General features: G+C 40.9%; 1 protein-coding gene across 2 annotated transcripts in view; it reads right to left on the reverse strand.

Moving 5' to 3' along the window:
- Positions 1-2: 2 nt before the first annotated feature.
- elp4 (elongator acetyltransferase complex subunit 4) overlaps positions 3-14270 on the reverse strand; it is a 58208-nt gene continuing 43940 nt past the window's right edge. Inside the window, exons 10-12 of one of the 2 annotated variants that reach the window (XM_017303791.1) lie at positions 2535-2573; positions 666-826; positions 3-91 (exon numbers count right to left, since the gene is read on the reverse strand). In XM_017303791.1, the coding sequence (XP_017159280.1) occupies positions 758-826; positions 2535-2573 (108 nt within the window). In that variant the 3' untranslated portion in view covers positions 3-91; positions 666-757. Of the gene's footprint in view, positions 92-665; positions 827-2209; positions 2574-14270 lie in introns of those variants that run through there. The other variant, XM_017303790.1, reaches the window with a different exon arrangement.

Genomic DNA, 14270 nt, shown 5'->3' on the forward strand with positions numbered 1-14270 from the left:
CGCCGGAGCCACAGGCAGAAGCCACTCCTACAGGCTCCCCCCTGCTGACACGACTCGCCGTGTCGGACAAGTCCGGAGGCAAGTGCAGTCGCTAGTAGAGAGGCAGAGAGAGAAACGGAGCGTTAGAGCAAAAAAAAAAAAAAAAAAAGGAGCGTTAGAGCAAAAAAAAAAAAAAACAGTAGAAGTACAGTAGATCAGCATACAGTAGGTGGTACACTCCAGTGGTGCTTATTCACAGAGAGCCATGTTGGGTTGAAATTGCATTAGATGCTTCAGCACTCCCTTTAACACTGGCAGCATCGAGGAAATCTGCTACCTTGCTGCTAAATGCTTCAGAGGGCTTTAGGTCTGTTACACCTCACAGCCATAAAACTGGATGTGTACCAGTGTGTCAGATTTTACAGAACAAAAAAAAGATAAACAGAAAAAAAAAACAGGAGAGAGGGGAGAAAGTGTGTAATCTGCCATTAAAGGGTAATAAGAAACCAGATGGCTTTTTTTTGTTGTGCTGGTAATGTTTGTGTTGTCTTTAATCTGTTGAGTTCATGCCAAAGTTACCATCAGGTGCTTTAGCCATTTTGCAGCAAAGCTTTTCTTACTCAGAGGTTGAGGAGGTACACTCATTTAAAGCACACAGTGGAAGGGCCACACTTCCAAGCTCTCACCAGAATGAAGTAGAAAGGCCACCAACGGACCACGGCGAGCAGAGTACTGAAGGGCTCTCGAACGCCTGAAAGGAGGTGAAGTATCTTCCAAGTCAAGTGTGCCCCTCTCTCCCACCTCCCCTCCCCCGACAATGGTGTTGAGTAGCACGTTGCTCGAGTGTCTGTCAAGGAAGTTAAATCAGAACGCTGCCATTCTTTGGGACAAGAGAGGTTAAACCCTGTAATTTGCCCTGAAAGAATCTGCTATGACATCTGAAACCCTCTGGTCAAAGCCTGCGCTCTCTCCCACCCAATCCCAACCAGCTAAAGCTTCCCTGCCCGCCACATCCGCATCCCCTCCAGACATCCAGCTTTACAGGAGAGCCCTTCCACTCCCAAAGATACTTATCTTCATTCTAAACGACTAGGTGTTTGGGTACGGGGTTTTACTAAGAGATAAATCACCGCCACGTAATGTTCTTCACCCCTTTAGGGTACGCAACTTCCACCCACTATTCAGTTTTGTTTTTGGAAACACCTGAGTTTGTTGTACTATCACTGATGCTATTGTCTGATATGGATGCTTGAGTTCCTAGTGATGACATTAAACAATGTAGAGATGCTCAAATGGTGCTTTTCTTAAACTACAGCATATTTTTGAAAAAAAAAAAAAAAAAAGACAAGCTGTCATCTTTGTGTGATTCGGTGTGAACTTCACTGCTGTAATTCCTCTGAGTTGTTCAGATAGATAGTTGGACTCCTGAAAGTTAATTTAATGTAAAGATGGAATAATCCTTGCAGCTAAGGGCAGCTTGGATTAAAATATACAAAAGCCAAACAAATCCTTGGAGTTCAGCCGTGGGTAATTCCTTCAGTACCGGGCTCCGACACATTGCTTCCAAACTCAGATTTATAGACATTTTTCTTTAGCTTTTATAACTTTTCTGGAGATTTGAGTACAATACAATTATCATGATTTTGTTTGCATCTTATTATTACCACAAATAATTCTAAAATGCTGAAATTAGCGGTAATTATTTTAAGTGTGGGGTTATTTAACTGCTTTTGTGGCATCGGGGACAAATTTGGTTCAGGTCTTCATGAAAAACCTCCAACTCTTGAAACTAAAACTGAGCGTCTTAGAGTAAAGGCAGATTCTTTAAGACACAGTTTGGAATGTTTACATTCAAAAATTTCCTAAAAAATATTATTTACTTTTCTGTTTAATAACAAAAGTTCATTTGGACTTGAAATTAAAACTCCCTAGAGAGCAGCGCACTGCATTGAACCCCACTGAAAACCTCCCGGTTATTCCACCAAATATTGATTTCTGAMCTCTTCCTGAGTTAAAACATTCGTATTGTTGTTTCTAAATTAATGTGAATTTGTTTTCTTTGCACTGCATTTATTGTTATTTTGACCATTTCTCATTTTCTGCACATAAATACAAAATTTTTGCTTGTAATTTCAGAGGCATGTTGTCAGTAGTTTATAGAATAAAAGAACAACGTTCATTTCACTCAAACATAAACCTATAAAAAGTAAAATCTGAGAAACTGATCATTTTAAGTGATCTCTTAATTTTTTCCAGAGCTGCATATGCAAAGAGAGGGATTTATTTTGGGTTTTGTTTTTTGAGAAGCGTTTTGTGGGGTTAGCAGATAGMSTAAGATAACGTATATTTTTGCCAAAGTAGCTTAGAGATTTGGAGAGAACCTGTAATTTATCTCAAGAAAAAGCCAACAAGTGTAAGGCAAAAAAAAAAAAATGAAGATCTTAGAAAGACAAAGTTTGTCTATGATCTTCCCACCAACTTCATTCCAAATGCACACAAACATCTATGGAGTCATCTGGAAGCCCTGCTTTGCTTCCATCCCTGCCAACCCTCACCTGGGTAACCTTTCGTGTCTTCAGCTCACTCGAGTGTGACTGAAAAAGAAAAACAATGCATTGATCAAGCCTGGACTCAGTCCTGCTTAGTGCACTGCAGCAGAAACATGGCACAGAGAGGAATGGGGGAGAAAAAAAAATCAATCACATATACATCACCCTCACTGGGTGAGTTAAAAAATAAATAAAGAAAAAAAACACTGCTGTCTCTCTGCCACGGGCCTGTCTCTCTTTGGCTCTGGGCTTTGAGAACCCACTGAGCATGTGCAGAGCGAAGGTCAAAGCAATCCAGAAGTGAAGCGCCGCTCCTCTAACCTTTTGAGTTCAGGGGCAGAGGGGAACAATCAATGGCAACATCAAAGTTGGAGGGAGGAGCAGACAAAACCAATCGATCGGTTTGGCACACTGAGAGAACAGGGAGCCTTGCAACAGTCAAAAACCATCACATACATCACTGGCAGCCGATGTTACTATCAGAGATATGAAAACTTATTTTACGCTACCTTCCAATCCAGGTGCATGAATTTAAACACCAGGGAACATGAACAAATTAGCATGATCGTGTTTAGATGTTAACACCAAAACCAGGAAGCGTTTTTAACAGAACTACACATTCCCATAGATATAGATCCAATAGATATAGATGAATGGGGTTTAGCAAAAGGCTCAGAAAGACTTTTTGGTTAGAGGCTCTGAGTCGGCTTTCCTGTGACTTGCACACTCCATGATGTAAACAAGGACATCCGGAAAACCCTCAGAGGCATAGCGGGGTGGATGTTTGTGTGAGATCTTTTCTCTGCTGCCTGGCAACCTTAGCGAGGGTGGAGAAAGAAGGGAGAAAAAGAAAAAAAAATGAGTTGGGGGTGGTGGCGGGGCGACGGTGGGTGTCAGATGGGAGTGGACGGCGGGAAAAAGGACCGCTGGTTGTGCTGCATTGATTGAAAGCATGGGTGGGGTGGGGTGAGGGCAGAGAATGTGAAAATGGATGTGTGCCACAATCTTAGTGTGATTGTGTATGTGGTGTCAGTGCTGCCTCACCGGTGGTGGTCAGGGGTATTTCAGCTCTGCTCCCCGGCCAGAGGGGTTCGAGCCACGCTGGCAACAGGGCGAGGGGCGACAAAGCTCCAAACGAGCGCTAAGCACTTCATATGAGCCTCGAGGGCCGGCCCACAGACTAGCTTAGCCTAAGAGGGTTACTGATATCCACAACATGCAATACTTTAAGAGCATCAAGCATAACAATTTGTTGCATACAACAAATCATTATGCTATTGGTTTCTAATATAGCTCTGTTTGTAACTACGCATGACTTTCTGGGCAGCGAAGGTAAAATATTCAGCTATTTTTCCCAACACGGAGCTACAAARGAGAATAAAACTCAACACCATCAAAGGCATTCCTCTGACGCTAACAGGTTGCTAATGAATGGAGTATTAGGTGCTAATTTAACGAGTCATTTCTTCCATAGAGTTTTGGCCACACGTTCAAATGGCCCGTGTCACTGTACAGCTTAGAAGTATGGGAAACCCAACACCTTGTTGGAACACATGACCACCGCCGTGGCTGTTCCAATCAGATTAGCCGTGGGTGGAACATGCTCATGGAAGTGACACATTTACCTTCAATGCCACTACAACACAATCCCTGCTGAGATGCAGTCACTATTTTCATAAGCKCCACTGAAGTGAGTAAAAGTTGGTGGATTTACACTAGAAATCGTGAGTAAGYGGTTTGGCTCTACAGTGTGATAAATAAAAGGAGAAATGCCTGACGCTGTCCTGATGTATAGMGCAACACAAAGTACAGAATCCTAAGCAGCTTGATTTTTGCCATTTCTGCTTCCCTGAGCGGCACAGCTGCAGCGCAGCTACTGTAAACTAATATGTCTGACCCCGACATTGGGTCAGCGTCCTCTATTTCAAGCCCCATTTCTACAACCAGCTCAGGGTCAAAACAGCAGCAGAACGTTTCATGGCTAAAAACTGGGTAGATATTTCCCAGACTTGCCTCCCCGTTCATCCGCTAAACCAGCTAAATCACCTCCACAGAACCGTAATCTCCTCACACCTCTAAAGTTACACCGCATTGTGTGGGAAATCATTCGCTAAAGCTATAGAGATCCGCAATGGCGTCTCACCCACTATGACACACAACATAATGAGGTAATGTGATTGTTTATTTAAGACACAAACTATCATTAAATTTACGCTGGCAATTTCAGAAGATACTTCCGCTGCCCTGCCTGAAAAAAAAAACAAAAAAAACAAAACAAAACAAAAAAAACTTGGGACAAATCCCAACACTTCTCTGTAGTAATTCTAACCCACCTGCACTGAACAAAGACTGGAAAAACTCTTTGTGGCAACAAAGAGTGAAACACGACCCTCAGCTGCAGCCAGAGAAAAACCTGTTTATTAGAAAGGTCTTTCTAATTCACACTTCAGTCTAAACTTTCTTTCTGTCATTTATCTATCATCATTTACATAAGTTTTTTTTATGAAGTTATTTCTAACATTTGCCCAGGAGCACTGTTTGTCCCCCACCTGTAATAATACATTAAATTGCCAGCTTTGTAAAAAAACCAACCAGAGAATACTCTTTGTCCATACTGTGCAGAAAGTGGTCATGATTTCTCCAAGAAAAGTGCAAACCGACCCAACATGCCAAGTCCAGTATTATGTTAGACAACACGATCTCTGTCCTGTTGGTGCAGGCAGGTGCGACACACTGAGGAGGAATGTCTCAGCCAACAATGTGATCAAAAACTGAACCATGATGGATCAAGGGAAAAATAAGCATCAGCTTTGGCCAATAGAAAAAAACAAAAAAAAAATKAAACTAAAATATTCTGTTTTATAGAATTCAGTTCCCAAAATCTGGACTGTTGGTGCAAAAGATGCAAAGAGTACAGTGACCATACAAATGCATGCACGACCAGTGATTATGACAGAGAAAACTTCAGTGAAGTGACAATATTATTAGTTTTTTTTTTTGCTTATTCAAGCTCTGCATGCTCTTTCATTGCTTAGTTTGAGTCCAAATAAAATGGATTTAAATCCATCTATTCCAGTATTTGCACCTAGGCAACAACTCCACCTCATCATTAAACKTTGACAAATGTCACATCTGTCCTACTATGATTTTTATCCTATTCATTGGTTAGTTTTTTTTTTCTTTTTGCAAAATCAATGCACTTACTGTTCCACTACAATCATAATTGTATTTTACCATACACTGTCTAAGGATACATATAGCRAAATCAGGATTTTTAACACCCAATTATTCTCACAAAAATTATGGTTTAAATTTTTGTGAGAATTTTTGTGAAAATATATTACTATATTTTCACCTCCACAATTTGTTGTTGACAAGCCTACCACACACACATACAGTAGAAGCACTTTAAATGCTTTGCTGTTTGAGTCGAAGGAAGAATTGCACAAAACTGCGCTGCAGCTCTTCTAATATTTCTCTTCGGTAATGCGGTGATAGTCACCTGCCCACCAGGTCACCTGCCGCCTGATCCAGGATAATCTGAGAGGCAGGGCACACAGACAGTCAGGCGGACTGACAGATAGACAGATACAGACACAGGCTCCTCATCTCTTCCGCTTCACGGCCTAATGAATCTGACAGAGTAGGCAGCAGGCAGGCAGAAGGATGAGTAAGCATTTTGGGTGTAATTATATTCCCAAACAGAGAACGAAGGGGAAGGGACTAATAAGTGGCTGAATTTCATTAGAAGTGAGCATGTCCAAACAGGAAATTGATTAGCTGACAATATTTCAAGGTTTTTTTTTTTTTTTAATACCTAATGGAATGTCTGTTCGTGTTGCCTTTATTAGGTAGCTCCTCACTTACCCTTCACGCTCCACAGGCTGATAAAATGCAGCATTTGATATTATCTGTCACGTTACTAAACATGACACGCATGGGAATAGGCAAGCTCTGGGTTGTTTCTGAATAACAAATGGACAAACCAGGGCCAAAGTGTAACTGCACTGTAATACAACAACTTGACTTGTTATCTCAGCCATCAGTGTCTTCAACTAAACACTCCTCTGGGGTCCTCGACTTGGTCCTGTCAAGCGCCTTGACAGGGAAATGCAGCGTGGGGCCATTTTGTCTCTTTTCAGTTCTGTTTTGTTTCTCTTTGCAGGGCGGTGTTGGTACAGACCGTGGGCGTTGAAGGGTGGGGGGGCACGCTGACCCTCACAGCAAAGGATAGTAATAGGAGGGCGGTTAGTTGGCATTTTGKATGTGGGCACAGCCATGGAGTGCTGGTTTGCCCCCCTGGGGTGACACGGCTCCTGGGGAGAAAAGGGAGTGGGGTAGAGGGCGTAGAGTACAAACATATCTAAGTGCTGCCTTCACTAGAGATAGGCCCATAGCAAAGAGCACAGCCGCACGGGTTATGACAGCATGTCTGGGGGACCTTTCGTGCCCTCCACCCCTCAAACACACATTTCGGCCCTCAGACCATGACTCTGTTACAAACGTCCTCAGGTTAAGGCACCGCTGACACTTTGTAACAGGTTTTTTACAGTTTTGCAGATGATGTGCTACAAAAATCACACATATAGCTAATCTACAGCCTAAGGGTTATTTGTAAGATAAATAAATGCTTCTTTGCAGGGTTAATTGACATTTTGCTTGGTTTCAATTTGAACCTAGAGTTGGTAAGCTTAGGTTTTGGGTGATAATCTCACTTTGCCAATTTCTAACGCCATTTTATTGCCATGCATTGCCATTTGGCTCACCCTTTGTTCCATTATGTAGCCTTAAACTGTCTTGCACCAATGTACCTAACAATTGCATGTTTTCCTCTTTTCATATAAAAGCATTTAATAAAAAATCTTAAATCTCATACACATATTAATCTATTTGTATTATTTTTTTAAAAAGTTTTCAATATACCCTAGTTCCATTTCTTGTTATTCTTATTCCCATACAGATGAGATTATTCCAGCAAAATATGGCAAATTATGACCTCTGATTATACCACAACTACAGAGTAGCCTGCAGACAGATATTTATCTKTATTTAATGTATTTCTATATGTAAGGTTATAAACAGATTGTAGAAAACATCTTCAAATCATGGGTTGTTAATAAATGTCTCTGAAGTGTCTATGAAAATCTCTTTCAAACCTAAAAAGATGGGTACGACATGGCAAAATAATTATTTCTCTAATATGTAATGCACATTCGACACAAAAAGCATAGTAATACATGCTGCGGTTCCATAGTGCATTATTTTCAGAACTTTTACCCTAAATGTTAAAATATTCCTTTGAGATACCTTCTGCTGATGTGTTCTGCCACTATTACAGTCACAAAAAAGCAAGAACACTACCAAGAATACCTTGTTCATGCATTATTCAACTTTTCTTCTGCATTCAGTCTACAGTGCACACACTCTTGTAGAAAAAAAAAGACACACACACACACACACACACACACACACACACACACACACACACACACACACACACACACACACGCCCATTGCCACTCTCCTTTGCATGTGTCACACAGAGAGGTATTTACAACATGAGTGCACAATGCCGGCTTGTACGTTGAGGATTTCCTAAACCCAGCCTTAGCTCCAGTAGAAAGTCCCATTTTTCACCCATCATTTGTCCTGTGATAGAGTTCACACAGTTTACAGGCATAACATTTGGCAAAGCGAAAGGTCGTCTGGAGGTTATTGTGTCGGGCTGGGTAAGTGGCTGACCGCTTGGGAAGGGTGGGAGGATGGAGCGACTCTCACAGAGGAAGTCTGTTGTGCTAGTAGGAGGCCAGCACAGAATGAGATGAGGCAGGAATAAGACGGCAGCACAACGTGCGCCGTGTAAAAGGCTTCCAGTGTCCTCAATGACAATTTTAAAACCRTCACCACAAATATGTTTCAAATGATACCTTTTTTAACTTCCATCCTGCACAGGGTAGTACTGCGCTGCGAGTAACAAGAAAAACACGACTGCATTCCAGATTTTTTTGTTCCCATGTCCAAAACTAAAACCAACGTTCTTCTTTATGTGTCTGACAACATGAAATGTAGATCAAGACGAGAAAAGTAATTATTTACATGAGTTAGGATTGCATCGGTATTGGCTCAAATGTAGTCTTGTAAAAGCCTTATAAAATAAAAAAAGATATAGAAGAAATTAGGTGCATTTCTAAGTAGATATCCAAATTTACATAAAGTGGCAATAAAACATTTCAAYGTAAGTGAGGTTATGAATTAAAATTTAACTGCTGTCGCAATAGTTTTGCTGTCACTGAAGGTGTGCGTCTACTTGTGTGCATCAGTGTCTCTAAGTCTGCAAGAATGAATAAAGGGGGTTGGGAATAATCCATCACTAGTTGATAGTCCTCACAAAAAAAGAAGCCCTTTTGCTAAAAGGAAGGCCCTTGTGCGGACAAAGACCACCATACTTGGGACTTCATAGGACCCAGCTGAAAAGGTGTTGCCCAGAGTAACCTCATTCACATTAACAGGCATGCTGGCCAAAGCCAGTCATTACTGCTGACTTGGACCAGCCGGGCCACACATAGACCAGCCTAAAGCCTCAAAGGCCATTCACTTCTCATCAGCCCACAGGCAAACGGCCTGAACTCTGCCACTGAGGCGCATYAAGAATTGTTACTGACCTATACGGGTGTCTGTCTGAGAGACAGGCATCTTAGAGAATTCAATATGTGCAGTCTTTATGGGAATATACATATATATCATGTTTAAATAGTTGAATTGGGTATGTATGGATATATGAATGGACGGATGGACAGACTTCTCTGCCGTCCCTTGACCGACTCAGCTGACAAAAGTCTCAGAACCCCGTGTTCACCATTTCAGAGAACCAGTGACAAGAATATGATACTGGAATGTTCTACTCAAGGTCTGAGACCTAAACTAGTTCTTAAAAGTGAACACAAGAATCCATCCATTTTCAAAATCTTAGAGCTTTAAATTTATAGGACAATGTCTGAATTCAAACAGCATTTACATTTTATAAAGTATAAATATTTTATTAGATCAAAACCAATGATTTAGGTTTCATCTAAATGTATTTTCAAGATTAGTTTTTGTTCTCATCTTCATACTTCCATATTGGTTCTTGGACACATAAAAACACTCAACTGACTGGATTGTGTTTAATAGTTCTGTACAAAACTTTTCCACCTTTTATTTCCTTATTTGGCTTCCAATTTTCAGAAAGTAATTTTCTATTTACTTTTATTCTATTCCTGTTTTCTTTCTATTGCCTTCTTGTCTTGCACAACCAAACACTTCAATTATTTGTAACACTGCAACTGAAGTCATTTTTGTTGTTTTAGATAAAATTCACATGCAATATAAGGCCTTAAGTTCATAAGGCATTATATTGTTCATAAACAAAATTAAATAAACTTTATTTTTAAAAATACCTTAAATAGGCACATTTAAGTGAAAAAAATAATGGTGATCCTTAATTAACCAATGACAGCTTTTTACATTGATTTTATATTTGTCCTTCAAAATAAATTCAATAAGTCAATTTTTTAAATGACTTTCTGAACAGAGGTTTAGATTGAATATTGTCAGGATACAAACATAAAAACTTTGTGTCCTTTTCAGTTAATGCCAAAAAATATWAAAAAATTCATTTGGCTAAACAAAAAAAAGTGCAAATTATTAATTATAACATCAAATAACTAAAAGCATAGTGGAATTCAAAAAGTTTAAGCTTTCAGGTTTTGTGCTAAAMTTAAGGTGCATTTGGTAAATTGCATTAGGATACCAGGAAACATGGCAAAAGTGATGATGAGTCTGTGTTTCGTTTCCAAGAACAAACAAGAGTCAGWTACTGAAGAAAAAAAGATATTACATACTGAAACTTCCAGTAACTAATCTATTTCTATCGTGGTTATGAACCCAGTGTTGTATCTCTGTTACAGCAACATGGTCTGAAAAGGTGTTGCCAAAGAAAGCGGAACCAGGTTCAGCGCAGAACAAATTGACAAGAGCGATCTTTGAGGTAGGCGCCGAGGGTTCACTTCCTGAACTTGAGATGTTTGCAGCACGTGTAAATATTTGCAAATGTTGGATGCTGAGGTACTTTTGACACAAATATAGTATTAATGTGTGTGTCTACGTTAGTGTGTGAAAGCACAGAAAACACGAGAAACCTTTCAAAATGAGAGCCAACATTTTAACATTGCAAAGTAACATTCGAAAAGGTATTTTAAAAATCTGCATTACAAGAAAAATAAACGGCACATTATGATGCAAATGTATGTGATTATGGAGGAAATGTGCAAAAAAAAAAACAAAAAAAAAAAACAAACAGCATTGTAAAGCAAAAATAAACCAATACGCGCTAAACTTTTCCTGCAAAAGTCGAGCACTAGTTTTGTATTCTGTACACAAATAGCAAAGAGCATTCAAAGTCACCGTGTACATATATTTCTCTCTCTCCACCACATTTACCCTCCCTCTCCTCTCCACCACCTCCACCTCTGTGTTGCTCTCCAGTACAATCCCTGTGGGCAGGTGGTTGTGTAAATTTAGCCACAGCTAGGTGAGGTGCTTCCTGGGCAGACTGTTGGCAAAGCCACCTTTAGGGTGTTCAACATGTCAGAGGGAATGAGACATCACCTCGGCTGCCCTGTCAAAAAATTCACCACCTTCCATTTCCTGCATAACCCCTAGGTCCTCGGAGCAATCGGGGGTGATGGGGGAATTCTTGTTTTGTGTTTTCTAATTTAGCCTGAAACACACCAGCCATTACCTAACCCAGAGCGCTGGCTGAGTGTTAATTGTGAAGCATTACGAAAGCTATTAAAACAGTGAGCCAGGGCCTGGGGAGAATGCACGCTAATGTCAAAAATAAGGGAGCCAGCACTAAATGCATAGTGTACCTTGATTGTGACCCCTTTAAGAGGTAAAACAGTGGAGAATGTTTAAATAAGCTGGAATCACACAAGGATAGTAATAATTCAAATTTAAGTAATACAAGCCTATTGTGAATAGCAACGAGGTATCACATAGCAACAAGTTTTCATTTGCAAATGTGGAAAAAAGTGAATAAAAAAAGTCTAAACATTCAATCTATTTACAAATGTATAAAAATCAAGAATCAGCAGGACTTTTTATGAATGTCACAGTCTGTGTGTTTTGAACTGGCTTCTGTCTCATTATAAACTGATTTGATGCTCAGAAAAGTTTTTGTAATTTTAGTATAAAGACTAGATTCTGAATTAGAAATCTACTAAAAAATCTAATAGAGGTGACAAACGTTTGTTTTTGTGAGAACAATGTTGATTGAAGAAATTATAAAAAGTAATCCCGAGTCACTGCTTTATTTTGTTGCAGAGATTTGGCAAATATTTGTATTTGTAATGCAATTTGTAACACATTTCCAATGTGCAGAACTAATTAAAAATGCAATATATTAAATAAACAGATTATTAAATGAATGAGAGAAACTAAAACCTACGACATAGCTTTTTCCTACATTTAGTGCTTAATTGTAAAGTGGAGGAGTAAAAGAAAGTGTAAGAAAAGAGATGGATACAGAACATTGATGACATGTACAGAATAACAAAACTGGAAAGCGGTTCAAATGTTACCATCAGCTTCTTCCTTCAAGTTGGGCATTTTGCTGGGAAATGGGCGGTCTGCCAGATTGGGGCCAAGTCAGAGTTGTCAGGGGATTACAGTTCTGCCTTGCTCACTGCAGGGGGTTCGGAGTGGGCCTCAATTACCCTGCAGCGGCGTGTTTGATTTGGCCCGGCACATTTGGGGACAGACCAAAAGCTGAATAATGCACCATTAGCAACTCCAAATCCTRGCCCAAAATGAGTCCACTTATGCATCACATACAGTAATTGTGTGTCTATCAAAGGCTGGCAGGTCCACACCAATTACCCCCGACAATAACAACAAGACAATGTACGCGTCATATTATCTACAGAACACCTGTAGGCAACCACACACATGCAAGTCTTCCTGCTTAAAACTTTTGAGCTTCATTCAAGATCTGGCATAAAGAAGTGGCAACTGGGCGCTCAAAGAACCAAAATGACACAGTCTGAAAATATGAGAAATGAAGAAGTGAGGGAGAAAGAGCACGTGGAGAGAAAGAGCCGTGGAGTTCCCCCTTCTTTGGCTACAGCAGAGCTGTGCAATTGAATTTCACAGGGTATAAGGCAGCAAATGGCATGTGAAGGCTGAAGCATCAGACGGTTCCTGCCACACACACGCAGACGGATGAGGGAGGTGTAAGTGACATCATTAGGTAACACTGCAGGATATCGGGGGCAGTCTAGGACTGGCAGGAGGCTATGGGAACCAAAGGTCCTCCTTGAGCTCCTTTGAACAGCCACTGGGTCTGATATACATGCACTCACAAACGCGCAGGGAGAATCACTTCTGCAAACACTGGCTGCAAGACAAACAAGGACTCGAGGAAGAGACAAGAGAACGACCGAGCACTGTTTTCACTCCCCGCCCACAAACACGAGCACATCAGCACACGCAGACGTGCACGCATGTACACAGCACTTCAAACCGCAGACGCCTCATTGAGGTATCAGCCCCAGCAATTGTGTTTGTCCACCTGAGTATGAAAGAGCCATTCTGGCTGGCATTGAGGAGGCAGTAGTGTGGTACCTCTCAAGCCGGAGCCCAGCAAGGCTACGTCTGTCTCAGGCCTCTCAGGGAGGGGAGCAGCCAAGTGTGGATGCACCTCATTACCTCACTCATCCACACACCAATTACCCCTAAATAAATACACCCAGCCCACAGGCAGCAACAATGACATCTAGCCTGAAAGGGAAGAAAGGATGCTGTTCAGAAAGCATTTGCACGCACAGAAAAGTGCTGCTGGATAACGATGAAGAAAAGAAGTAGAGAGAAAGGAAGCAAAAGGAAGAACATGCAGGGGGGCTCCGAGTCTTTTGAAGAGCTCAAAGACGAAAAGTAGAAGGAGAAAGAATGAAACAAACACAGAGCAAGCAGAGTGAAGTGATTCAGAAAATGATAATTTCTTGCTAAATTTCACCCAACACATCCGCAAATTATTGTTGCGGCGGGGGAGGAGCAAAGCTGAATTGTTTTAATGCACACAGCCATGAGATAGCTCTGCAGCAGACTAAAATGGTGATCGCTCTTAGAGTCGACACATATTTACATGCAAGACGGACGGCTTGGGGCAATGGAAAGTGTGATTTGTCCAAATAACCCAGGCTAAAAAGAATGCAAATGGTTTAAAACGAAGGCCATTTAGGAGGCCACGGCAGGTGCTATGAAACAAAAATGCAAACAGTTGCAAACTAAATAAGAAAACTTTGTGTTGTAAATGGGGAGCGAATCCTAGCACCAGAGTGCGAAGGTGATGTTCCTGTAAAGGTTTGTGGCAGAGAAAGAAAGACAGATGTGTTTTCTAGGAAGGGAGGTACAAATGAGGAGAGGAAGCCAAGAGATCCTTCATAGCCCCTACACTTCCCTCCATGTGGGTTCCTTCTGCATGAGTGACTCAGTCATACCTGAGGGACAAAATGGTCTCTCTCTCTCTCTCTCTCTGCTTGTCTCTATCTCTGCCCCAGTTCTACCCTTCTTCTCCCCCATCAGTGCTGTGACTTTTATAAGCTAAGCCTGGCTTTTATGTCTGCCGCCATGTGGAAAACAATTCAGAGACAAGACTTTAAGATGTTCTCTGTACCAACTTCTTTAAAAATATACAATAAAAAA

The sequence above is a fragment of the Poecilia reticulata genome, linkage group LG3 (assembly GCF_000633615.1).
Source record: "Poecilia reticulata strain Guanapo linkage group LG3, Guppy_female_1.0+MT, whole genome shotgun sequence".
Taxonomy (NCBI): Eukaryota; Metazoa; Chordata; class Actinopteri; order Cyprinodontiformes; family Poeciliidae; genus Poecilia; species Poecilia reticulata.